Genomic DNA, 26,269 nt, shown 5'->3' on the forward strand with positions numbered 1-26,269 from the left:
CCAAAACAGTTATACTTAAACTACTATTATAATCCCTATATTTTATTGTTTGAAACTTATTTCACAAACAGGCTCTTTATTTGGGCCAGGCTGTATAAATAAAAGATACACTAGTAGGCTTTATTCACAAAGTACTGAATAAGAACAGCAAATAAGGTCCAGTTTTCCTGCAGGGTCTGAAGCCCTTGGTCTACCATCACCCCCATTTCTTGTCCTTTTTCTTACCTGAAAGTGAAATGTTTGGATAGGATTCCCATCTTGATTGTATGTGAACTTCCCAAGGAGGATGCCCTCTTGATGCCCTTCTTCCTCTAAGCCCTGAGCAAACAAGTGAGAATGGGGATAGGAAAGGAGAGAGCTGAAGCCTTGAGGAGTTTAGAAAAATCATGATGAGAGATGCAGGCAAGGGAGGCTCATAGCCACTTGTGTAGCTGTGAGCCAAAATAAAACGCACAAGTGGCAAGGGACATACAGGTAGTCCTCAACTTGCAAGAGTTTGTTTAGTAAAAGTGACAGGATGATTTTTCAAACTTATGACCATTGCAGCATCCCCGTGGTCAATGATTTACATTTGGATCTTGGTGGGATTCAGCCAGTTCGTACCACTTCGGGAGAACTGGTTGTTAAGCTTCTGAGCAGTTTGGAGAACTGGCTGTTGAAAGAAATCATTAGGGCAGAGAACCGGTTGTTAAATTATTTGAATCCCACCACTGCATTTATGGAAGTTGCAGTGTCCCAGTATCATGTGACCCCGCTTTGCGACCTTCTGACAAGCAAAGTCAATGAGAAAATCAGATCCACTTAACAACCATGTTATAATTTAAGAACTGCAATGATTCACTTAACAAATGTGGTGAGAAAAGTCATAAAATGGGGCAAAACTCACTTAACAAATTTCTCACTTAGTAACATAAATTTTGGACTCAGTTGTGACTGTAAGTTGAAGACTACTTGCATAGAACCAACAGCAAAAAGAGGTCTGATCATTATAAACATATAATTGATGGATGACATTACATTTATTTCTCTTTTACTTTATTGTATTTATATTTTATATTGTTTTATTGTATTAAATTTTTATTTTATTTTGGCTTTTAGTTAATAAATATAAATTAGTCTAAACAGTTATGGGTTGTGTTTTCCCTGTGATTGGAGGAAAATCTGCCTTTTACCAGGACAAGGTCACTATAATTTGCTCTTTCCTGCTCTGTTGCAAGACTTACAAAGACTTCAATGTCCTTGGGGGCACTGGGAATGGCTCCACTGGGGGAAAGCGATTTGGAGATATGCTCTAACGTCACAGCAGTGGGATGGATCCTGCTTGAAAGGCGGATGACAGCAAAACCTTGGGAGCCTTGGAAAGCCCAACAATTTCCAGGATAGACATCTGGCTGTATCAAATAAGGCAAACAAGAATGTTAGGTAAAAGGAATAAATCCTTAAATGTAGATTTATTTCTCTCAAGGCACAAGCATACTCTATTCAACCAAAAGAAAGAATATTACAAACTCTGGGCAGTCTTTTGACAGAAATTCACAGATTAACCTTATGAAATCACCATCTTATTCAAAATAAAAACTGGAAATGTAAAAGAATTTTAGCAAAAATTCCTCTAGAAGCATGTTTGGAGCTTTGCTCCCAGTGAAATAATAGGACAACATCCAACTAAGTTTATCATTCCCTAAATATATTTTTTTAAACCCAGAGAATTATTCTGTCTCTATCTTTATCAGGCAAAGGACCTCTTCCAACTTTCTTTAGTTTATAAATAACACACTGCAGAGAAGCTTCTTCCCTTCTTGAATGAACTAGGTGACAAAGTAACTATAAATATCTCATAGTGATTACAATAAATGATAGAGAAAGGAAAAAATATTCTCCTTGCTTCAAAAACTTGCCTGCCCCATAATGGAGCAAAAGCCACAGGAAGTAAACTGGGTGACAAATAGGGGACATAAGCAAAATGCTCTGGAGTGAAAATAAAGACAGTGGTTCTATTGTTCCTTTGAAAATGAACCCATACCTGTAGAATGATTCTTGGAGACTGGGACTGATACCACAATGGTATGCCAAAAAGGCTAAGAAGTGCAGTCTTGGTTTCATAGGTTTCTGAACACCGGGTGCTGACAACACTGGCTCCTATAATCAAAGTGAATTGATGAAGATAAGTTGTGCACCATGCTAATCCCCAAATCATTCTGTAAATGAGGAACTAGAAATCTGGTATTAGACTATTAGAACATGTTTGTATACTTCATTCTTGGCAAAAAAAGATTTTTTGCAGAGAATGAACCTGTAAGAAAAAGTTGCCAGCTTTTGTGAAGCAATAAGCCTAAAAATGCAGCACACTTTATGTTGTAACGTTAGAGAAAGAGGTTACAATATGATTGTACTTAGAAGTTCTGTGAAGAATATTAGAAGCTACTTCTTTCTACTTTCTTCCATTTTCTTGAACTTTTAGCTTCTTCTGTTATTTCTCCCTTTTCATTGTGTTTTAATTTGTAGTTGAATTAGTTATTATTCAAAACACACAAACACACACCAAATAACGCATCCCGCCCCCCCCCCCCAAATGTTTAAACTTATAGATGAAACTGACCAAAATAATTCTGGTTTCTTGATATGGAAACTTGTTTGTGTTGGTTTTTTTTGGGGGGGGGGGGTATAACCTACCTCCAGATTCAAGTGCATAATCAACCATTCCAATGCGATCTTCACTGTAGCGCTTCAGGGCATCATTCACAATATGATGAACTTGCTGAAACAAGACAGCAAGATTGAATATAAGAATATTTAAAGGGATACAACTTAAAAAGGGTCACATTATCTCAGGGTGATTTACCTGAGGGATCACATGAGAGCTGGAGTTGGAGCACACAAAGTGATGGGACACCTATTATCTGTTCTCACTCTTCCAAGAAACAAGCTTCTTATAAACATCTGAAATCATCTATTTTTGTTTGTATATAGTGTAAAGGGAACTGAAATTAAGCTGAGAGATATAAAGACTGTGCATCCCTGTGCTAACAGCCAGAAAATGCTTCACAAGTGTTGCCCTTCCAGAGGATGAGAAATAAGGAAAGAAGGCTATCCTCTCAATTTTGTGGCTTCAAGCCTAGTCAGGATAGCGTTTCAGCAAAGTAGTCAAAACCTTTTGATATCAAGGTAAGGGGCAATTATCTCTATTTCTCCTCTACAGAAGCCAATAAAACTTATGATGGAACAGCCTTCTTCATGCATCTGAGGTTAGTTTAAGGACACAGGGAAGGCTGTATAAAATGTATTGTCTATCTGCAATAAATGGGAAGAGTAAAGAGGTCAAGAGAAAAAAAATATAAGGCTAACATCCCTCTCCCTGTTGCCCAAGGTGTTTGTCCAAATTCTGTAGGATGAGTTTTCAGAATCTATTTATGACTAATAGCAGAATGCCACAAAACGGTAGTTTAGAGCCGTGGTGGTGCAATGGTTAGAATGCAGTACTGTAGGCTAATTCTGCTGATTGCTGACTGCCAGCAGTTTGGCAGTTTGATTCTCACTAGCTCTACGTTGACTCAGCCTTCCATCTTTCCAAGATCAGTAAAATGAGGACCCAGATTGTTGGGAGCAATATGTTGACTCTGTAAAATGCTTAGAGAAGGCTGTATAAGTGCTATTGCTAAGTGCTATTAATTCTGGAACTCTGGAACCTATTCAAATAAAAACAGTGCAATTAATGCACATGTAAATCACAGAGCAGGTCTTACAATCTAGATTTGCATATGGACAAGAACATCTCATATAAACATCCATTTATTCAGTAGATATTAAATGATGATTCTCTTAGATCTACTGGAAAGACATCCTCATACCTCCTCAGTCACTCCTGTAATTCCTTCTTTATGAAGAGTGACTCCAACATTCTGCACAGACAATTCTTGGTCCTTCAAGATCTTGGCAAGGATCTTGTGCTCCAATTGGCGTAGCTGCTCTTGTAATTCTTCATGCTGGACAAAAGGTTTTCCAGTTTTATCCTCTCTAGATCGGGACAGGAATTGGCTAAACCATGTTGGAAACTGAATTTCCACCTAAATCATTAAGAGAAGAACAAATTTGATAAACATCTTATTCCTCCATCCTCACTCTTCGTATCATGTCTGGTTTTATATCAAATGAGATAGACAGTGTATTGCCTATTTCAGAAGACCTTTTGAATTATTGTGGTCTTTTTAAAGAACAGATCTTCCTTAATCTGATACCTTCTTAAATGTGTTTAATCTCATCATCTATAGGAAATGTTTTTGTTGGCTAGGGATGTTGTCATGGATGGATCACTTTTTGATCATTTTTACAGTGATGCCTGCTATAACTCACTGCAGATTAGTTAATATGGTCTAAAACCTAACTAGAAAGTTTACTAAATTTACTTGAGGAATTTCCTGCCTTTTCTGTATTACTGTTGAAGACCTGGCTGATCTACAAAATGTGGAGATGGTCTGTTCAATTTATACTAGTGCTCCCAAATAACCTCTTCCTTCCAATAAAGTTTAAGTGGCACCTTGAATCACCAGAGAGGGAAGAGAAATGGGGCAGACAATTAGAGGGCAGGACCACAAGTGGAAGAATCTTTGGAACAAATTGATTTAAAAGTGGGAAACATTGGGAAACTCACATCTTCTCGCATTTCCTTGATCTGCCCTGGAAGAGATTCCACTTGTCTTGACAATGCCTTCTGATTAGAACTTAAAGTCCCAAATTCATTTTTCAGACTTGATAAATGGTCCTCCAGTTTATCTATTTCCTTTCGGAAAGTATTCATTAGGTCTTCTTTTATGGAGCTTTGAAAGAGGAAAAAACAGAACGAATGTTGAGGTGCTACTTATAATCCAATGCAAATAAAAGGTATTTATCCACTTTTTTTCAAATGTGTTTATCAAAAGCTAGCTTAAGGTATGAACTTTTAAACGTTTTAATCCTCAAATTATGAACAGTTATCCAAACTGTGCATTTAATCTTTAATAATAATATCTTAGAGTTTCATAGTAAATGAAATTCTTGGACAATCTCATATCATAGCAAGGCAACTTTGGAAAAAAGCCAATTTAAGCTTTGCTAATGAGTTTTATGTCAGCTGCCCTGTGAGCTCTTGTTTATTAAACAGCAAAGCAAAAATGTTTTAAATAAATACACATCTAGCTTTTTGTGGATGGGCAATCAGTATCTTCCATAGGGTATTGAACCCCAGCTCCCAGGAATACTGCTTGGAGGGTTAATAATCCTGTAATTCAACAATGTACAGAGAAGAATGTAGATACAAAATATGAGCAATCCCCAATTTACTAAAATCGTATTTGGCTATGAACATATTTTTTTGCAAAGAATTGGAAGACATAGTTCTCTTTAAAAAAAAAATCTAAATTTCCATGTACTACTTTATTGCATGTATATTCTTACAGCACTGCTTAGTAAACATAGCACAGAAACAACAGTATCCTGCTCAGATGCGATAGAAATGTTCTTGCTTATTGTGCCTTCTTGAAATGAAGTATGGTATCAGCACAGGGAGAAAAGTTAAGTCGAACCTCAATTAAAATAATCACCTAATAATGATTATCCTAAAGTAATGGTTCCGGTAGAAATGCACTGAATGTTATAAGTGCTAAAATGCTTTTTTAGAATAACAATTCCTGCAAGGTGTAAAAATATTCCACGACTCCTTTGTTCCTTTTCACCAGAAATAGGAATATGATTTGCTCATTGCACTCAAATTACCTTTGCCACTGAGCTGTTTTCTCAATTGTCTGGGCCTCCACCTGCTGTGGGAGAAACTCTAGTCAGCATAGGCAAGATTTTGTATCAGTTATAAGCGTTCAAGTTTCTTAGAAATCTTAGGCAAATGATTAAAAGCTAAAATGAAACAAAACATAAAAGGGTAAAAAAGAAATAGAAAGTGGGGAGAGGTATGGTTGATCTCTGAGCCACTTTTACACCAGTTCATGTTCCTAAATTACTTGTAGGATAGCTTCCTGACATGTACACCTGTTAGATATAGGTTATCAAATATAGGTTATTGTTGCATTTGGGATCTCCCAAAGCTGGCTAAGAAAAAGAGAGCAAATGCTAGTAACCCACTCAAGTAAGTCAAGACTCTCTAGGGATTTAGGCTAAACCAGGAATAGACAAACCGATGCTTTCGCACCTCAAGACTATGAGCCCCATCTTCACAGTGTATAATCCGCCAGAGCAACCTCCTGCTATAATGGTTGAACATTTGTACTATATTTCCCCACCATTTTGAAGCAGAAAAAAAGAAACTGTAGTTAACCTCTAAATGTAGGTTGAAAAAGAAAAACTCAAGTCTACGATGCTTAGTAAAAAAGATAGAAAATCATCAGTCCTCCACAAGTGTGTCATGAGTACTGACTTTGCTTCAATAAACAGACCCACTGCAGTCCTTCCAATTCCCCCAACCACCAAACTCCCCAAATTTTGGGACAGCACAGAGAGACTGAAGATACCATTCGTTTTGGACCATTGCCCTTAATAACAGCTAACTATTTGTATAAATGGAAGTTTTATTAAAAGGACGAAGTCTGCTAAAATTCAGTGGTACATAGGATAAGATACATATGTCTCACATTTAAATGGGAACATTTAACTGATCATGCCCAGTAGTGTTGCCAAATGTTTCAAAAAATTCTGAAAAACACCTCTGAAATATTGACATGTTACATGCATAAACTCTTCAGAGTAAAACAGGCTTTGTCATACCATTCCAGCTCCAACGGTCCTTGGAGGAAGCAAACTATCTCGACCCCTTCCAGTCAGGCTTCAGACCCGGTTACAGCACAGAAACCGCTTTGGTCGCATTGACCGATGATCTCTGGAGAGCCAGAGATGGAGGACACTCCTCCATCCTGGTCCTCCTTGACCTCTCAGCGGCTTTCGATACCATCGACCATGGTATCCTTCTGCGACGACTGCGGGAGGTGGGGGTGGGAGGCACCGTGTTGCGGTGGTTCTCCTCCTACCTCTCGGACAGGTCACAGTCGGTATTAGTGGGGGGGCAGAGATCGTCCCCTAGGCCCCTAACTTACGGGGTGCCTCAGGGCTCGGTCTTATCCCCCCTGCTATTCAATATCTACATGAAACCGCTGGGAGAGATCATCCGCAGGCACGGGATCAGATACCATCAATATGCGGACGATACTCAACTGTATCTGTCCGCCCCGTGCCAACTCAATGAAGCGGCAGACGTGATGAGCCGGGGCCTTGAAGCCGTTATGGACTGGATGAGGGTTAACAAGCTTGTACTCAACCCGGAAAAGACCGAGTGGCTGTTGTGCTTCCCTCCCAAAGATTCGATCAATATTCCATCACTCAGGCTGGGGGGTCAAATTTTATACCCCTCAGAGAGGGTTCGCAACTTAGGAGTCCTCCTGGATCCACAGCTATCATTTGACCACCACTTAAAGGCTGTGACCAGGGGGGCATTCGCCCAGGTTCGCCTGGTGCGCCAGTTGCGACCCTACCTGAATCGGGAGGCTCTCACAACAGTCACCCGGGCCCTTGTGACCTCTAGGCTGGAATACTGCAATGTGCTCTACATGGGGCTGCCCTTGAAGAGTATCCGGCGACTTCAGCTAGTACAGAACGCGGCCGCGCGAGTGATTGTGGGTGCACCTCGGTTCACCCACATAACACCTATCCTCCGCGAGCTGCGCTGGCTACCTGTTGAGCTCCGGATGCGCTTCAAGGTGCTACTAGTCACCCATAAAGCCCTGCATGGTAGTGGATCTGGATACTTGAGAGACCGCCTTCTGCCAATTACCTCCCTGCGACCAATAAGATCACATAGATTAGGCCTCCTCCGTATTCCATCGGCCAGCCAGTGTCGGCTGGCAACTACAAGGAGGAGGGCCTTCTCAGTAGTAGCCCCGACCCTTTGGAACGAGCTCCCCGTGGAGATTCGTACCCTCTCCACCGTCCAAACCTTCCGCACAGCCTTGAAGAACTGGCTAGCCCGTCAGGCCTGGGGACAAGGATAGTTGCCCCTCCCGAATGATGAATGTATGTTGTTTACTATTTTATTATATGTCTCTATGTTTAATGTCTGTATTCCCCCTCCCCGATTTTATGTGAGCCGCCCTGAGTCCCCTCAGGGAAAAGGGCGGCCTACAAATATTAATAAAATCTAAATCTAAATCTAAATTACATCATGTCCACTTTATTACAAATGCTACACAAGTCCTACCTCAGAAGTCTGAGAGACTTTCTTCAGGAGATTGTCAAAATCCTTCTGCACCTGGGATTGGAAAGCATCCAATTTATCCTAAATAAAAAGAAAAAAAGGAACACAAAAATTAATGAATGGGGAAAATGCTGATTAAAAAAGTAAAGGTATCCTTTAAATTGAAGCAGAGTTTTAAATTTTACTTGTTTCAAATTTCTTTAACATATAAAAATGAATTCAGCTCAAAGATGTAATTATAAAGAGCAATCCTCTCTTCTGTTCATCTAGACTCTAACTTTTTTACATTACTGTACATAGTTCTTATGCCAAAAAACAGCAATATTTTCAGATACCAGAAGCCTGTTGACAAACACATTTTATGAAATGGTGGCAATCTCATTCTGAGTTCTTATGAGATTTCAGGTAATATCAGCGCGATCTTAGCATTTCTTTATCTTGTGAAATTTTTGTCAAGTTTATTAAATGTTGAGGTTCTGTGAATGCAAAATGTAGTGGCCCAAGTGCTCACCAGTGGTAGTTGGTAGGATTACATTATAATTACATTCTGGGCCCTGCATTGGCTCCCATTAGCTTCCAAGTACAATTTCAAACTCCAGGTGTAACCTATAAAGACCTTCAAGTTACTTGCAGGACTGAATCTCTCCTCTGGAATTGGCCCAACCATTTTGATTATGCCACAAGAAACAATTAATTGTTCACCATTTTGTGAAAGTCAATGGGGCTGAAGGTCAGAAGCATTTTTGTTGGTGGGGCCAGCCTTCTGGTATGACCTTTTGTTGGTGTCAACTCACGAAGCTTTCCTGACCTGGTCCCGAGTTGCCATAAGCAGGGGGTTGGGGAATCACACCTCACAGCTGCATTGAGGAATTCATACCTCAGTCAAAACAAAACACATCCTAGCCGGCCGAAGTCAAGGCCATCTCCACAGAGATCCAATGGCCAGAGGTAGTAACTTCTATGACCTGTGAAATTGCTTCATTGGGGAATGTGACTGATGACGCACCTGGGGGTGGGGGTGGGGGAACAGGGTCAGAGGCAAGGCATGAATTGAGTGAAATCAGAACTGGCTTCACTTAGTCCTTGCCAACATGGTGCTCCTAATAAACAATTGGATTTTTCTTCAAACTTTGCTTGAGGCTCCTGCTTTTATTAGACATCGGTCGGAACCCTGACAGTTGGAGGTTTCTTTACTGTAGCTCTGATGCTGTTCACTTTCCAGAAGTTGAGGATGGAATTCGTCCAGAGGGTATTTGAACCATCTCATCACTTAGTGGTTGCTAGTGGTTTAGGTATTTTAGGTATTTGCTTTTTTTGTATTATATACCTTATATTTTATTTTATGGTAAACTACCAAGAGTCTGTTTAGAATAGATTATGGTAGAATAGAACTGCCATGTCTGATAAGCTTCTAGTTAGAGTCCCAATACATAGTTTGAGATTGGAAATTAACATTCTTTGAGCAATTAGTGGCTCTAGTTCACAATAATTCAAGTTTTTACAGTGCACCTTTCCTTTAGTCCCAACTGGCCTCCTTGCTCCCTGACCTGGAGACGAAGATCTATGTCTGAGCCAAGCTTCTCTCTCATGGCTGCCTCTTTCTGAGTCATCATCCCATCCAGGAACACCAGGGTATCCTCATGAGACAGGGTGGCACCTTCTGTGTTCTTTCTTTTCTGGAATTCTAGCATAGAAGCTGCAGTTTCCAGGGTCTCAAAACGTCTTTCCAGTGCCCGGAGACGAGACAAAGCCTGTTGCTGGGCCTTTTAATCAAGAGACAAAATGAAAGAAAAAAATAATGAAGTTTCATCCAGAGTTTAATAATCTCCAGATCAGAATTGTGCAGGATGTTATGTATGAACTGCAGCCAATAAAAAAGTAGAAACCTGGATCACTTGTGGACTAAAGTGAAAGGAATAATTTTTTTGCTCATTACATTGGTTTCCAGGTTGCTCCAATATGTAACACAAAGACCTGGTATAATTTCCATGATTCACTTTAATTATTGATTGTTATATTATATTAATATTTATGTTGAGATGTATAGAGATATTTACAGTATTTAACATCACACCCCCTCCCACCACCGGTGGCTTTTTCTGGATTCCAGTGTCTGTGTTCAGTCACTTGAGCCCTTATCATCTACATTAGGACTACTGCAATATGCTCTACATGGGGCTACCATTGAAGAGCATTTGGAAAATACAAGTGGTGCAGAGTATGATAGTGTGGGTAGTTCTTGGGCCCCTAAGATGGCTTATGTTACATCACTGCTCTGTGAACTGCATTGGCTGCTTATTTGCTTCCGAGTACTCTTCGGGGTTTGGTTATTACCTTTAAAATCCCTGAATGGCACAGGACCAGGTTACTTCATGAACCATCTCATCCCAATGGACTTCCCTGCCCATCCATGCTGCGGGCCCATCAATCAGGGAATTTCAGCTGGCATGGTCCAGGAGAGGTGCCTTCTCTATTGTGGCTCTTGCCCTTTGGACCATCCTGCCCCCTGAGGTGAGATCAGCTCCCATCTGATCTTTCGTTAGGGCTTGAAGACCTGGCTCTGCCAGTTGACTTGGAGACCCAACAGGAGAGCATCACACTGGAAGTGGTTGATGAATTAAGAATCGCCTCTCCCCTCCCTCCACTCATTCTGCTCCCTCCCCATAACTGTAAATTTTCTTTGGATTGTAATTCTATTTTTATTGCTTTTAGAAATATTTATATTTTATGGTTTTATGGCTTTTAATGTTGCAAGCTGCTCAGAGTCACTTTAAAATGAGATGGGCAGCAAACAATACAATACAATACAACACAACACAATAGCAGAGTTGGAAGGGACCTTGGAGGTCTTCTAGTCCAACCCCCTGCCTAGGCAGGAAACCCTATACCATTTCTGACAAATGGCTATCCAACATCTTCTTAAAGACTTCCAGTGTTGGGGCATTCACAACTTCTGGAGGCAAGATGTTCCACTGATTAATTGTTCTAACTGTCAGGAAATTTCTCCTCAGTTCTAAGTTGCTTCTCTCCTTGATTAATTTTCACCCATTGCTTCTTTTTCTACCCTCAGGTGCCTTGGAGAATAGTTTGACTTCCTCTTCTTTGTGATGACCCCTGAGATATTGGGGACTGATACTGCTATCATGTCTCCCCTAGTCCTTTTCATTAAACAAATGTGATTACAAACCAATTAAGAGCTAAATTCCTCCCTGATTTATACATATTCTTGTTTGATATTTATATCATACTGCACATTGCTATTGCTTATTGAAGATGCATTAAATAGTTAACATTTGCGGAATATCCTTCTAGATCAAATCAGTATTTTAAATTGTAAATAGAAGGATTTGAAGCTGAGGTTATACTCCTTGCCTAAGACCGTGTACTAAGTCCTTGTCAAAAACAATATTCAAACTAGGGCCCTCCTAATTCAATTTTTTTTGCCATGACATACTACCTTTCAGTCTGAAAGAATCTACCAAAATAACATTAAGCTGGTTAAGTGTCTGTGCTACATTTATGACATGAAGAAATCCTGGTGATTCCTCTTAAAACACTGTGTAATTCTCAGCAAATACGAGAATTTTGCAATAGGTGATATCCAACATGAATATTCTCTATAAACACCCCTCTAAATCCACATAATACACACCTCAGAAAATACAGCAGTCTCTCCCATTTCTTGGTCCTTCTTGGTGCCAGAGGGAAATAATTTCACTGTTCCCCAAGAAAACATAGAAGGTTGAAGCCCAAAGGGATAAAAATACCATGCACCTAAAATAATTAGAAAAGAAGAATAATCAAATTAAAAAATGAGAAATGATAATTGCAGAGTATATTCCAGAAGATTATAAATATGACGGCTGGCAGATTGCTTTCAATGAAACTCAAGATATTGACAAACGTAATTCTAGAGTTCAGTGTTACATTCTGTATTTTTAAGTTCTCATTTGTTTTTAGGACCATACCCTCAGGAAGTTTACACACAAAGTTATATTTCTAGAAGAGAATAGTTAGAAAAAGGTCAGATACTGAAAGAACTAATACTGTTATCAGCAACATCATAAAGTTCCTTTTATTATCATATTGCTGATACATGCTGGCTGGGGAATTCTGGGAGTTGAAGTTGCCGAGGCTGAGAAACACCGTTATATGGATGTAATTCTTAAAAGCATTTTTTAAAATTATATTTATATTTTTCTGGTCTTCCAAGCAAAGTGATTCTAGCCATAAGGTGTAGCTCTTCAGCAGTTATTATGGATATTGTCTGATCAAATGGAGCTGTGGTTGCAATTGGAAAGAAGATATAACATAGAAGGAAGCAGCCATAGTGTACAAACCCTAAAAAAAGTGATACCTTCAATAGTGTTAGCACCAACCACACTGGGAAGCAAAGCTCTGAACTCTGAGCCCTCCTCAGTTCAGCTTCTAGTTGTATCAGAGAAACACGAAAGCCCTATAATTCTTAAGAAATGGCTCCGGAATTCCTCTCACAACTATTCCTAGCTGGATTGTGAGACTCATTCCCACATGTCTCTCTCAAAGATGCCAGCAATTAAAAAAGGGCTAATATTTTAAAAGTCACTCGATAGAATGAAGATATAATAAGACCCTGACAATTGATTCATACTATTGCACAGTAGCATTAGTTTCAGCATTGTTAACTATATTTCTAAAGCCAAGGAAAGAATCTCTTAAGTGCTTATCTGGAAGAGTGGCAAGGTTTTGGACTCACTCGATTCCAGACCTGTACCAATAAACATTTTTATCACATTTTGTTTGGGACAAGTCACTGCTTGAGTGGAATGCTTTCCTGAGACAAGAAGTGTACACGAGGGAGGAAAGACTTCCCAATTCTTCCTAGTCGCTGTTTTCCTAATTAAAATTTTCTAGCTGAGTTTATCTGCTCAAGTGTCATGAAAGAAACAACAGATTCTCCTAATCAGAAGTACATTTTTTAAATAGAGGAAGCAATTTTTAACAGAAAAAAATACAAGTGCATTAACAAATGTTTCCCTTCCCCCATTTTTTTTCTTCCCTTCTCAACAGTTGCACAATGTAAGGCAAAAGTCTGCAAAAAGAATCACATGTTGAAATATAAGATGTTCAATAATACTCCTTTCAGGGTGATGTCATCTCATACTTTCTAAGAGGCACAGACAAAGGCAAATGTGAAACTCACCATAACCAACAGAGCTCAGGAGCAAGAGCAGAAGCATAAACAACATTATCTTCTTCAAGACTGGATAGCTCCTAAAACCCAAACAACAGGAGAGAGAGAACAAACTGTTAATACAAGGCAAAATCAAGCATTATAAGCAAAACAGTGCTGCCTCAGCTTGCCAATAAAAATAGAACATGTGATGTGAACCTCAATGAAATGAAGTTTACACCCCAACTTCATATTACATTATTGGCATGATGACATCATATCAAATATAACTGCTGCAGTTAACATTGGAAAGTAATCAAAATAGATAGACCTGGTTCACATATTGTACTGTGTTGTTTACTTAACCACAAACTTATAATATACTAAAATATAAGCCACAGATGACTAATTATAATAGCTAGGTTCATCCAACCAGCTAAGCCAACGTGCAATGTTTTTATGAAACTAGTCTGCTTGTGTTTTTTTTACTTAATGTGTTGGGTAGATTGAGCTATTGTAGTATAGTTTGTAAACTGCATGGAATATGGTTTAGTATTGTATGAATCCAGTTATTCTTAGTTTATTGAATGGTGAAAAAATATTTAGAAAAACGTGTAAACCCAATCATCAACCACAGTAGAGTTGGGCCACTTCAAACTTTTAAGTCCATCCTACAACTCTGAAGCATCTGCTATTGGATTGTGCATATGATAAGTGTCTAGTTGGTTAGATAGTTATTAATGAAAGACGGCTGTAGCAGAAAAACACACACACATTCTAAATGCTGATGAATTTGGGGATACTCTAAGCTGTGCACCTGCAGGAATTTCTTCTATTCCCCCCACCCCCTTTCAGTTACTTTTCCAGTCCATCCAGGAACCAGTTAGCCACATCCTTTTATATTTCAAATTCTATTCTCACTAACCGTGTTAAAATGAAGACATCCAGGAGAGAGGCTGTAGTTGTTAGACGATACCACATGGTCCCCATCCACCAGTATAACAAACCAAAGAACCGTCCTGCAAAAAAAAAAACAACTCAGAACAGCTTTTAAAAGAGTAACTGCTCAGCTTTCTTTCCATCTCTTCCCTTCCTCTACAACAGAATTTCTCAGAAGCCTTATTTCCACATTCAATAGCATAAATGACGGTTTACCAAAACCCACAAGATATTATTAATTACACATATTGTATATATGCCCCTTGACTCCCAATGTCTCTGGACAGTTTAAAAATTATTCAAAATATTAAATAATTTTTTTCCAAGTTGAATTGCATTCTTGGACAAATTAATCTCAAAGAATAAATCTGAAGAATTAGAATTTCTCCAGATGCTTGATTCTAAGCCTCTGGCTATCTCTTAATATAATTCTCTATATCCCTTCCAAATGAACATTTTCAGCATTATTTTGAAGAAGTCCATATCAGATAAGTTAGTACTGAAAATGCAGTACAGAGACATAAACACAGCTATATAGCTTCCTTTTTAACATGTGTAATAACTAATCAGATTTCTAAAAACTTCTTTCCATTTACCTGGGGCTAAAAGCACCAACCAAATGAAGGACCCCACTTTGGAGAGGACACTCTTGAACCCAAAATTGGATGTATTCTGGTCCATGGAAGAACCACCTGCAAGAAGCAGAAGATAGTTTTGTCAGCTAACAAGTCATCATTGATTTTCTTTTTTCTTTTTCTTTCTGTTTTGTCTGCCCCAGTTTGATAATAGCCCACATCCACCTTATCCTAAGCTTAACAACAGGTAAAGGTGGTCTTAAGGTAGCGATTTCTCCCACATCCTACCTAAAAAGCATTGTATGCAGTTAATAGAGGACACAGCTGATGCATACTCCACGTTCTGTGGCAAGAATGAAGGCAAATCTATGTGTCCCAGGATAACGTTGCAGGGTCCAATCTGGGTCAGTCACTAGAACCAGAGATGTAGTCTTCCAAGCTTTCAGACTCATACTGGAGCCCATCCTCAGGGAACTTTGTGTACTTTTGTCTATTTGGTGTGTGGTATAAATATAAATCTATATAAATACCACACACCAAATAGACCAAAGCATATTTTCTGCTAGAGAGAAGTTCCCTGAGGATGGACTCCAGCATGAGTCTGAAAGCGCAGAAGACTAAATCTCTGGTTCTGGTGACTGAGCCAGATTGGATTCTGTGGTAAGAATCTTGTAACCCAGGAATTAGTCAAATTGGATCCAGTGGTTTCCTCCAGTTACTTTATCTATCTAAAACAGAAATAAAATATTAACAGCTGTACTGTTTTGGTGGCCAAGTTTGTCTGACTTATGAAAGCAGGCTTCAGCCATGATTGTTAATCTTTCCTCTGTATAAATTAAGTTCATCCTCTGCCAACTGTATGGAGATGGTAACTATTGACTACTCTCTCTGCTTTACCAATCTGCAGATCAGTTTTGCAACAGCTGTTTTTTAAAGAACAAACTGAAAAATATTATAACTTCCTTATTTTTATAAAAAAAGTAACAGACAAGCATCTTCCTCTGTGATGAGTGGAATAACAAGGACCTGTGATGAAACCAGCAATCAGGCTTTAAGTATGCACATCCTTAAGGAAAACTTCAATATGTGCAGGTCAAGGAGTTCATCAGGCCTTTTGTTAGCTGATGGTTTACTTTAGTCTACCAAGCCAATCAGTTTTGGCTGTAAATGATGTTAACAAATTATTCCCCTAATGTTTTTCCTCCGGGAGCCTCGTCTGATTGCTTAGGGTCACAGAACTTCCCAATACCTGTGTAGTCATCCTCAGAGGAATAACCAGATGAAGAACCATAGGTGTCATATGTCTTCTTGTCTCCTAATCCATTGATTTTCTTATTGGACTCGATGCCCCCTATACCTCTTCTCCTTCTCGATGAAAGATCCTCACCTGACCACAAATTACAACATTTATTTTAGAAATAAACTCAATCTTTTTTTTTATACATTTCCTACCAAAAGCTTGTATGAAACTAGATACTATCATCTTTAGACAAGCTCAAATAAAGCATATCATTTAGTGAAAATTGCAGGAGAGTTTAAATATCTTCCTTGTGCCTTGAGTATATTTTTGGAATTCTACCACACACCCCTTCATGTTCATATTTAATAATTGTTGTTGATGCAGGTGATGGATTACATCACCATGAAGAACTGCAATATTTTATATTAATTGATTAGATGTTTGAGAATTCCACTAACCAGCTTCCCTAGAATAGTCTTTCTTTGCTGGATTTTCAGCATGTGTCCCAATCCAATTCTCCCTCAGTTGTCTTTAATACTGCCTTGCATTCGAAACCCTACCAACTAATCCAGAGAAGACTACGCATGGCCTTTCAGGTATTGCTGTACTTCTAACTTTCATCATCCAGAACAATATTCCAAAATCATTTGGCTGATATCCATTGCATCAATTGAAAAAAATGATACAATGTCAAAAATATATTGACAGCATACAACAAATAAAGATTTAATGAACTCTCTGAACCATTCTGTATAAATAGTGTAAGTCACAACAAAGGACCCTTAGAGATCCCAAAGACTAACAAATTTACTCCAAATGTTATCTTCCAAGAGCATCAAATTGGAAATAGGTTCATGTAGGCCAGGTGATGCAGAAGAATATTCTAACTTGGGTATGAATTATGCTAACTACAGGCCAGGGTTAATTGAAAGATTAGGTAACATGTGAAAAACAATTGGGGATTTGTACAGTGACTATGCAGAGCCAATAAGAATAAAAAGCTTTTGTGGTCCTACAGATGTTGCAGATGCCAATTCTCATTAGTCCCAAGTGGAATTGCTAGTCTAGTTCAAAAACATCTGAAGGGCTAATTTGTTGCTTTGCAGCTTATTTTAAATTCTCCCAAGCAAGTACCATCCATATATTCTAGAATATACAAACTACAGAACATTTCAGAGAAATACTTACTCCAATAAGAACTGCTTTCCAATGGCTCATCAAAGGCCACATTAGTTTTAAGAGAAAATCCTCTGTCATCAGTTAGATAAGACTCATTAATGACAGACTCACTGTAGTAGGCGGTAGTATGGGGAGCAGAACTGATCCCTAGACTAGGTATAGGAGACAGACGTTTCACACTGCTTGGTTTCTTTCTCAGGGTTCGACTGCAGGAGAAGAAACAAATGGCATATTGATAAGACAGTACATAGTTAGATGAAGAACATAAAAATGCATTTGTACACACATGCATAAGTGCTCTTATTTAGAAATAACACTAATAAATTCCTACCATTTAATAGAATTCACATCCTAACAATAGAATTGAATGGGAAAGAGATAAGAAAGGAGAAAAGCAATCTTTTCCTAAGGATATTGCAAGTTGGAACTTGATCACGCTAAATAAGTGGTAAAATATATTTGGTACAAGGTTCAAATATACTGGGATTTCTGGAAGTTGTCATCCCATTGCATGTAAATGAGACTGTACTGGAAAAGATTACAGTGATGTAACAACTGCATCTTTCATTACCTAATGAGTTCTAACCTAATTTCCTTTTCGTCTGCTTTGTATTTTGCCTTGTTTAATACCAAAGTTGTAAGAATGTCTGTCAGTTCATCCTAACTGCCTATTGGGGATGGGTGGGGATATATGTTTCCACATAGCCACGTGCAACTTCATTTACGGAACAGAACAATTGTAATAGGTTGAGCAAATGAGGCCATTTCCCTGTCCACAAACACTTTACAGCAAATTTCCCAGCTGGGTCCCTCCAAATACGTTGAGACCAAAATTCCCAACAAGCATGGCCAGGAGAGATGCTGTTCCAGTTCATCCAGAAGACCTCAATTTAGGAAACACTGCTCTATATTATAACTAGGAGCTCAAGAACTAGCCCTTGAGGTGTTTATGACATATTGAATACAGGAGGAAACTAGAACTATCCAAAATCCTTGCTTTGCAGAGAATTTAAAAAAGCATGCAGTTTGCTCCTGTGATGAACTGAAATAAGAACTTGGGTTGAATCAGTTTAATCATGTTCATGATTATTTATCTGAGTGTAGTACTGCATATTATATTTATTTAATGACATTTCCAGTAGCCATCATGCACCATGCTATAATAATGACTTGAACTGTAGTAATATGTGTCTGCCAATTATTAATTTATTACACTATTCAGTCCTTGAGTGGAGCCAGGACACAAGGATATAAGCTGTTGTGCCTCCTTATTTCTGGCTGTGAATGCAGAGTTGACTGTTAGGATAGCAACCAAAGCCTTGGCTCAACTTATACACCAAAAATACTACACAGTATTTCTTTCTAGGAATGCATCTTTAATGATTTCACATTTCATAAACAGTAGTATACCTGGTTTGTGGTTATCTTGTTTTCTTATTAATTGTAAAGCCATTGTTTTGTATTTGGGGTTTTCTTCTATGTAGCTCCACGCTCAGTTCCATTTGAACAACATTCTACATAAGATTTATGTAATGTTGCAGTTCCTGCTCTTTGCAAGAGACCAATGACTCATTGTAACCTGCTAGCTTTGGAATTAATAAAACAATCCTTTGGATGCTCTCCAAACATTGGCACTTTTGGGGTGGATTTTGTACCACACTCCAAGAAGAGAATAAAATAGCACAAGCAGCTTTTTCTGAGTATAACATTTTTCTTTAAAGTTCATGCGTATGGAGGAAGTGGGAGTAATACAGACAGATGGTAACATCCTTTTTATCTACCAACACTTCTTTAACCAAGCGGAGGCAACGCACCAACAGATAGAATACTCGGCCTACTCTCGTTCCTGCCTGCTTATTCTGCAGCAACAATTGCTTTCCGATGTGGTTAGAGCTGTTTATGAGGAAGCAAGAAACAGAACTGAAGAAGTTAGTACCACTCTGGCAAATCATATCAAAGGGAAATCTTCCCATTAGTGGCAAACAGAAGCCTAAAAGAAAGCTATGAGGGAAATGACGTCTTGGCTGATTATTCAAAAGTCAGAAGCCATTTGCTCCTGAGATGACAATATTTTGCCTCCTACAAATTACACTTTGTAAAAGTGAATATTTTTCCACCTGTAAGGATTGCTGCAGTGTGTAGACAGTGATGTTACTAAGCTGGGCAAAGTCAAAATCATTTTCTAGAGCCCCTTTTTCATTCTCCTTGAGGCCTGTCTCCCAAAATTGTGCTCAGAATTTTTTCAGGGCTATTCTGAGGAGCAATGGGGCTGTAAAAATGGGCTATGAATAGTGACATGAAGGTCATAGGCGGCTTATTTTTCAAGTTCTCCTAAGAAGCAATTACAATTCCCAATTGATATGGTGCATGATGGGAGGTTGAGCTCTCCCCCCCCCATCTTTCATTATGGCTACTTGTAAGAAAATCAAGTATTTGTGCATTTTTGTACTAAAACTAGCTCTCTGAGGCAAAAATAAAATAAATTATGCATCCAAAAATGACTTCTCCCTATAGCACTAACTCTCTTCTGTGCCTCTGTCTACAGCTCCATTTATACAACTGAACATGTTTTTATGGTTTTTCTTTGTCATTAGTTGTTTCCAGTAAGAACATTCAAGACTATGATAAAGAAATTGCCTGCACACTCTACAAATAACATAACATTTTCATGAGAAAATATTTATTTTTTTCCATTTACAATTCCCATTACTATTTCAAATGGGACATAGTGGCATGAACATGAGCCATACAGTATAATAATCAGGTCTTATGATACCAGCAATGCCAACTAATTTAACTGTAGCACTTACAATGTTTATCTATTTCTTTTTCCTTTCTCTTTTTAAAGAATCAAAGTATCTAATGGGAATGGGAGCTTTCCAGCCACTTTAAAGTAGCCTTCCCTATTCTGCTGACAATAGGAGTACTAGGCTACGACCCCACAACTACAACTAAATTAGGCAACTACAGATAGAATTATATGGAAATTAAGGACTGGTAATCCATCCAGATTGGGGGAAACTGATTTAAAAAACAAACTTGCATATTAAAACCAATTATATATTGGCTATTTGTGTACTGCAACTACTGTACTGAAATAGGCTATGAAGTACTAGATGTAAAAAGAAAATCTTGAAAAGTCTTAAAATACCCATTATTTGTAAATGTAGAAGGGACAAAGCAAATTAAGAAGCTGTTTGGTGCAATCTTTAATGATGCACTTTGTTCTAATTAGAGCCAGATTTGTCCTTGCTGTTACTTCACAATCCGATCATAGTAGCTACTATTAACACAAGACAAATCTTTAGTAATATACAGGAAAATCTCTTTATATAAAGTGAGACAGAATTGTATAAATACAAAAATCAAAGTCTGTTAAAATTAAAGTTTTGAATTCAATCTGAGCTTAGTTGAGTTCTATAAAAAAAATGAGACAACTCTGAGTATACTACAGTTCAAAATACCTCATCTTATTTCTACTTCATGCCACAGACCCTTCTCTATTCTACTGCCTTTTAAATAATTTGAATTATAATACTAATAATTATGGGAATTGTATCTGACATTGATAATGAATAACAAGTTGGGGATGGCAGTGGTAAACGATCAGATTCAACCTGAAAATATGGAAGCAGCGACAATAAATTAATGTTACCACTCAAAAAGACAAAGAAACCTTATAATTCATACATAGCATACGTGGGGGAGTCTCCCTCTTCCTACCTTCTGACTTACCTGTTTGAATTATCTGTAAACAGGGGCTGAGGTCCACTTAGCAGAGAACTTCCTCCACTGATCCTACTGTTCCCAGTATCCTCACTTTGATAACTGCGAAAAGTTCCACCAATGCGTTGGCTTCGTCGAGACATGACCAAAAAAGAGCCGCCTCCACACTTGTGTCAAGGTTCTTAAGAGGAAGCAGCACAAAAAAGAAAATATCAGGACTTACATCAGATATAAGTAGTATGAAGATGGTTTATGATTGAACAGTTTTATTGAATCCCAAAGAAAAGTTCACAAAAGCTAGCATTTTTTCTCCTATTGGCCAAGTCAATTCCTCTAAAAAGACTACCTAAATGAAATAGGTACTGGGGTCTTGCTATTGCTCATATTCCACTTTTCTCATCTTCAGAATCCTTTGCAAAACTCAATTCCAAGAATCCCAGCTTACGTGTTCCAAAGTGTACCATTGTTCTAATGACAAACGAAGTTCCCTTTAGTTAAAGTAACTAATCTATACACTACTAAAACTATCACTGTCATGACATTTAACTAGACAAATTGGTGAATCGTAGGACAACAATTTTTAAGCCAAGTTATTTAAATAGGCTAACTTACAGAAAGTGTCCAATCCTTGATCTATATGTCTTGAGGGGATGAAATATGGGAACACTGTGGCTGATCCAGTGCTGCTGGCGGCTGCTGAGCTGTGGTCATATGACTTTCATTTTCAACATTCTGTGACAGTTTTCCAGCCAGTCTTGCAATCCCTCATTCCTTTCCCCACCCAGAAGCAGCCATTTACCTCTGGAAAGGGAAGGGAAAATACATACTTCCTGGCACATGTCACTGTCCTGTGGGCTCAATCTGTGCCACCCCTCTTGTGTCTTCTCCAACCTGCACCACCCCGTGTGTTCCCAGATCTATGCAGCATCTCTTGGGCACCCTCATAACTTCAACTCCCACTGCTTTTTGCCCACCTGTAGTCATTCTATTTCTCTGTCTAGATAATGAAATACTTCTGAAACAATGACCAAAAGGGCATGGATTGTCTAGAGTTACTAAGTCTGTGAAGAGCCAGTTTGGTGTCCTGGTTAAGATAGCAGACTAGAAACTGGGAGACTGTAAGTTCTAGACCTGTCTTAGGCAAGAAACTAGCCGTGCAACTTTGGACCAGTTACTGACTCTCAGTCTTTAGAAGCTGGTAAATCTTGCCAAGAAAAGTGCAGGGATAGTCTAGACAGTCATCAAGAGTCAATCCTGACTTGAAGGAAAAATAACCCATATCACTTCAGACTATGCAAATCATTTGAAAGAAATCCTTTTAAAAATGTGATAGAGCTAATGAAGTAACTCTTTGAAATAAGGCAGGCACATCTTTGCACGACCTGAGTGACAACTTCAAATGTTTTCTCAGTCATCTGCACATGCTAAGATCCTGATAGATGTAGACAAATATATTTGGTAAATAAACAATAGTAACAACAGAAACAAAAATGGGCAAACTACTTCAGTAGTATTGCCAATAAACCAGCATGACTGTATTTGTCTACATTTATCAGGATCTCAGCTTGATTTGAGGATTTATTTTTCTTCATTTCTTTTTGCTATCAAAAGGCACTAGGGACTAATACCTGATGCTCTTGCACTGAACTACACTGCAGGGTCACATTTCAACTGCCACTGGCATGTGAGCTCAATTTCTAGCCCGCTGATAGATTCATGAGCTACTCCCATCAGAGCATCATGAACCAAATGCGGCTGGAAACAGTAGAGCTTTTGGGCAAGGCAAAATATAGTCCATAGCCCAGCCAAGACAAGGCTGGTCTGGAACTAAGTCAAGTCCCACCCTCAGCAGCAACAGCAACAACTATATTTATACAGAGTCAGTCACCCTGCAGATTTGCCTGCTGAGAGGGGGGGGGGGGGGAACCACATAGGAAAATCAAGATCTGACCTTGGGCCTATCCTTCACTTCATACAGTTTAAAAAAACCTGCCTCCCTGCTCGTTGCCACAAGCAAATCAAGTCAGGTCTGCTCACCAACAATTGTTTATCAACATTTACATCATTAATTCTCTAATTATATTTCTATCATGCCTCAGCCTGCATTTCTACTCTTACAACACAACTGTTCTTCTGGGAAATGTTTCCAATGTTCAGCAAGTCAAATGACAAGAGGGTTTCCCTTGCTTAGTCATAAGCCATGCTGCTGCCATTCTCCACACCCACTCCTGTTCTTCGTTATTTCCAACATTCTACCTGGATTGCAAAACTCCAGACCAGTTTCTCAACTATGACATCTCGGAGATGTGTGGATTTGAACTGGGAAATTCGGGGAGTTAAAGTCCACACATCTTCAAGTTGCTAAGGGTGAGAAACATTGCTTTGAACCATCCTTATATCAAACCAAAAGACTCTTGCATTATCCCTCTCTGCTACACTAGTGGTGGCCAGGATTTTATAGGCCAAATTTAGTAGCTAGTTGTTAGTAGCTAGTAGCTACTAATTGTATTATAATGTACTAATTATAATTGTTGTTATAATACATATTCTTTCTCATGTTATCCCCGCTGGTGCACACAAATATGTAGGAAGCAACGAACAAAATAAAAAAAAAATTGTCCAAATTCCCAAGAGTAAAAGAAAATACAAATGCCTCTTTTCATTCCAATTAGGATGCACATCCATCCCTAGGCAGCTCAACTCAAATCAAGTATGTTACTCCAGGAGACATGCTGGCCTCCTTTCCTTCACATCTTTCAGATCTGTTCTTCTCCCCATCTTCCCCTTAATTTGTATGCTTCAACCTCTGAGAAAGAAAATTACTGAGACCCTATGGAGCAAAAATGGCCTTATTGTTTTCAACAGCAAAGTCAATTTGCTAAAGTAGAACATTTTAAAGAAGACAAATTAGAGAGAAAGAATAGCATTGCATACAGAAATTCAGACTGCATTTTGATTCTGTCTTGTATTCATTGTATTCCATCCCTCCCCTCATATGAGAATAACAGTTGTCATCTGTTTTAGTACGTGAGCTGCACCATGTGCATTTTTTTAATCTAAAGAAAACAGGTTATGTGGTTCGGGAATGCTGAGTTAAAATTGCAGAAATCAGCATATAATCAAATGCGAATATTTTTCATTGAGACTACATCAGACGGTTCACTTGAGGCGAAAATAAGTGGGGTAAAAGTGATACACAAAATGTCACCACTAATCTCCTGGGAGTTTCACTGAGTTTCAGTAACATTAAATAAATACCCCACATTTTTCCTTTTCAGTGGCTTAAAACAGTACACAGGATTATTTCCTTGCATTTCCCTGAAAACAAAATTCTTTCCCTGTAACAATAATCCCGCAAAATAGGTTAGGCTGACTTGTAAATAAGCCAAGATCATAGAAGAGGAATTTGAATCTGGGGCTCTCCAGGGTAGGATTTCCAAATTAGGAGGCGTGATTTCTCCTCCCACCGGCAAGTTCTCCCTCCTTCTCTTTATAAATTAAACATGTCCAGAGCTGTTCATTTAACCCCATCATCCCTCGCTACTTCAAACCTACATTTTGATGTACCAAACTTCTCAATGTACCAATATTAAGAAAGGCCAGGAGGCACGAAAGAAAAAGAACGGTTAAGGGGCAGCAAAACTGTCAAACCGTTTCCGTCGTTTCCGTTAAAGCGATCCACGCGGCTGCCTCGCACTTTTCAATGGCAACCACGGTCGTTACACGACAAACAAATTCACGCACTGAAACTTAGATCCGGACAAACCTGCCTAGGATCGGGGCGTATTTGTTTCACTCGCAGCCCCCCCCCCCACTCCGGCCCCATTCCTGTTCCTGGTCTCTCCTTTTATTATCTTCGGCGAAAACTTCCAAGCCTGCAGCTGGCTCTCCACTTTTTAAGGAGGGCAACAAACGCTGCGCTCGCTTGCCGGAAGGAAGCGAAAGTAGCGGAGCCTGATTTTAGAGGGGGACAAATAAATAAAAATAAGCAGTCGCATTTCCAGAAAGGTAGAAGAAATGCAGCCGCAACCTTCGAAGACGCCGTAAGAAAGAAAAAAAGAAAGAAAAAAGAGCGGTAGGAAAGACGAGCGCAACAAAACGTGGGGCAAGCTCCATCATCCCCAGCATCAATATGCATGTCCGTGGCAGATGGGACTTGTAATCCCTACCGACAATGTGGGAGGGGACCGGGCTGGAAATGGCTCACATTGCCTGGGATGTTTTGAAAGTGGCACCGCAAGAACGGACGGGGAGGGTTGGGGAGGGGGGGAGAACCGACAGCGTTACACAAAGACAGAGTAGGGGGGGGAGGAGAGGAAGAAATACTCTTCCGTTACTCGCTTGCTTTTTTTCTCGCCTTTAACCGCACGGAATTACCTTTCACAAAGCGGCTTCGGAAGAGAGACGCACAAAAGAAAACTCCAAACAAAAACACGAGCGCACACACGCACCCAAATAGAAAAATTCAAAAGAGGTTCGGGACTTTCTCCTCAGCGGGCGAAGTTAGCCGGGCTTTCTAAGCGATTTGATGAATCCCAGGAAAATTGCCGTAGCCAGCTCGAGCCACTCGAAGCCTCGGCAAGCGCCCCGCGCGCCAACAATAGAGCCTTGACGGGTCTCTTCTCCGGTGCCTGCGTGCGCCTGTCAAACCTCACAAGCATGAGCTTATTGGCAGGAGCCGCACCTGACCCGGGCTGTCAGTCTCCTGCGACGCCCTGTGTCTATTGGTCGGTTTGAACAAGAAGTGCCCTCCGTTGGTCGCCTGGCCTTTTCTTTCCCCCGCCCCTCCCGTTCGTTTTGTGGATTCAGTTGCCGGATTGCGCAAGAAGAAGAAAAGCTCGGGGCGGGATAAACTGCAGTAGGGCTGGCTCCGCCCCGGGGTAGGCGTGGCATAGAAGAGGAAGGAAGGTCGGAAGGCTGGTTGCAGCTTTGGGAAGAGTTCCCGGGCCCTGGGGGGAGGAGGGGCTGTTGGGTGCACAGGAGGAGTCTCCGATAGAGGGTGTTCCTCAGTTTCAAGCATTGCAGGAACGTGCTGATATAATCGTGTGTGTGTGAGTGTCAGAGAGACAGAGAGTCTATTCTCGCCCCGTACATGAGGCAGCTTAAAAGTTTTCCATACCTGAAGTCCCCACAAACATCTAGTGGTTTCCTGACTTTTGTACTGGGGTGTGACGATGGAACGTGTGCCCACTTCTTTATGCATGCCCTTCTCCCCACTGAGTACTGCCCTC

The 26,269-nt window shown here is 39.5% G+C and overlaps 1 protein-coding gene across 4 annotated transcripts in view; it reads right to left on the bottom strand.

Moving 5' to 3' along the window:
* The window catches only part of SUN2 (Sad1 and UNC84 domain containing 2), a 28,148-nt gene extending 2,461 nt beyond the window's left edge, over window positions 1-25,687 (bottom strand). The window contains exons 1-17 of one of the 4 annotated variants that reach the window (XM_087723197.1): window positions 25,490-25,687; window positions 21,048-21,219; window positions 17,322-17,518; window positions 16,143-16,280; window positions 14,915-15,010; window positions 14,305-14,398; window positions 13,410-13,480; window positions 11,880-12,001; window positions 9,775-9,990; window positions 8,231-8,308; window positions 5,749-5,792; window positions 4,649-4,814; window positions 3,849-4,064; window positions 2,674-2,758; window positions 2,024-2,139; window positions 1,224-1,391; window positions 226-318 (exon numbers count right to left, since the gene is read on the bottom strand). In XM_087723197.1, the coding sequence (XP_087579323.1) occupies window positions 226-318; window positions 1,224-1,391; window positions 2,024-2,139; window positions 2,674-2,758; window positions 3,849-4,064; window positions 4,649-4,814; window positions 5,749-5,792; window positions 8,231-8,308; window positions 9,775-9,990; window positions 11,880-12,001; window positions 13,410-13,480; window positions 14,305-14,398; window positions 14,915-15,010; window positions 16,143-16,280; window positions 17,322-17,518; window positions 21,048-21,181 (2,034 nt within the window). In that variant the 5' untranslated portion in view covers window positions 21,182-21,219; window positions 25,490-25,687. Of the gene's footprint in view, window positions 1-225; window positions 319-1,223; window positions 1,392-2,023; window positions 2,140-2,673; window positions 2,759-3,848; window positions 4,065-4,648; window positions 4,815-5,748; window positions 5,793-8,230; window positions 8,309-9,774; window positions 9,991-11,879; window positions 12,002-13,409; window positions 13,481-14,304; window positions 14,399-14,914; window positions 15,011-16,142; window positions 16,281-17,321; window positions 17,519-21,047; window positions 21,220-21,650; window positions 21,817-25,415 lie in introns of those variants that run through there. The other 3 variants (XM_087723195.1, XM_087723196.1, XR_015697719.1) reach the window with 3 other exon arrangements.
* Window positions 25,688-26,269: the final 582 nt, after the last annotated feature.

This window comes from Thamnophis sirtalis, unplaced genomic scaffold, assembly GCF_051295495.1.
Source record: "Thamnophis sirtalis isolate CommonGarterSnake01/CBP01778 unplaced genomic scaffold, rThaSir2_p1.2 scaffold_9, whole genome shotgun sequence".
NCBI lineage: Eukaryota > Metazoa > Chordata > Lepidosauria > Squamata > Natricidae > Thamnophis > Thamnophis sirtalis.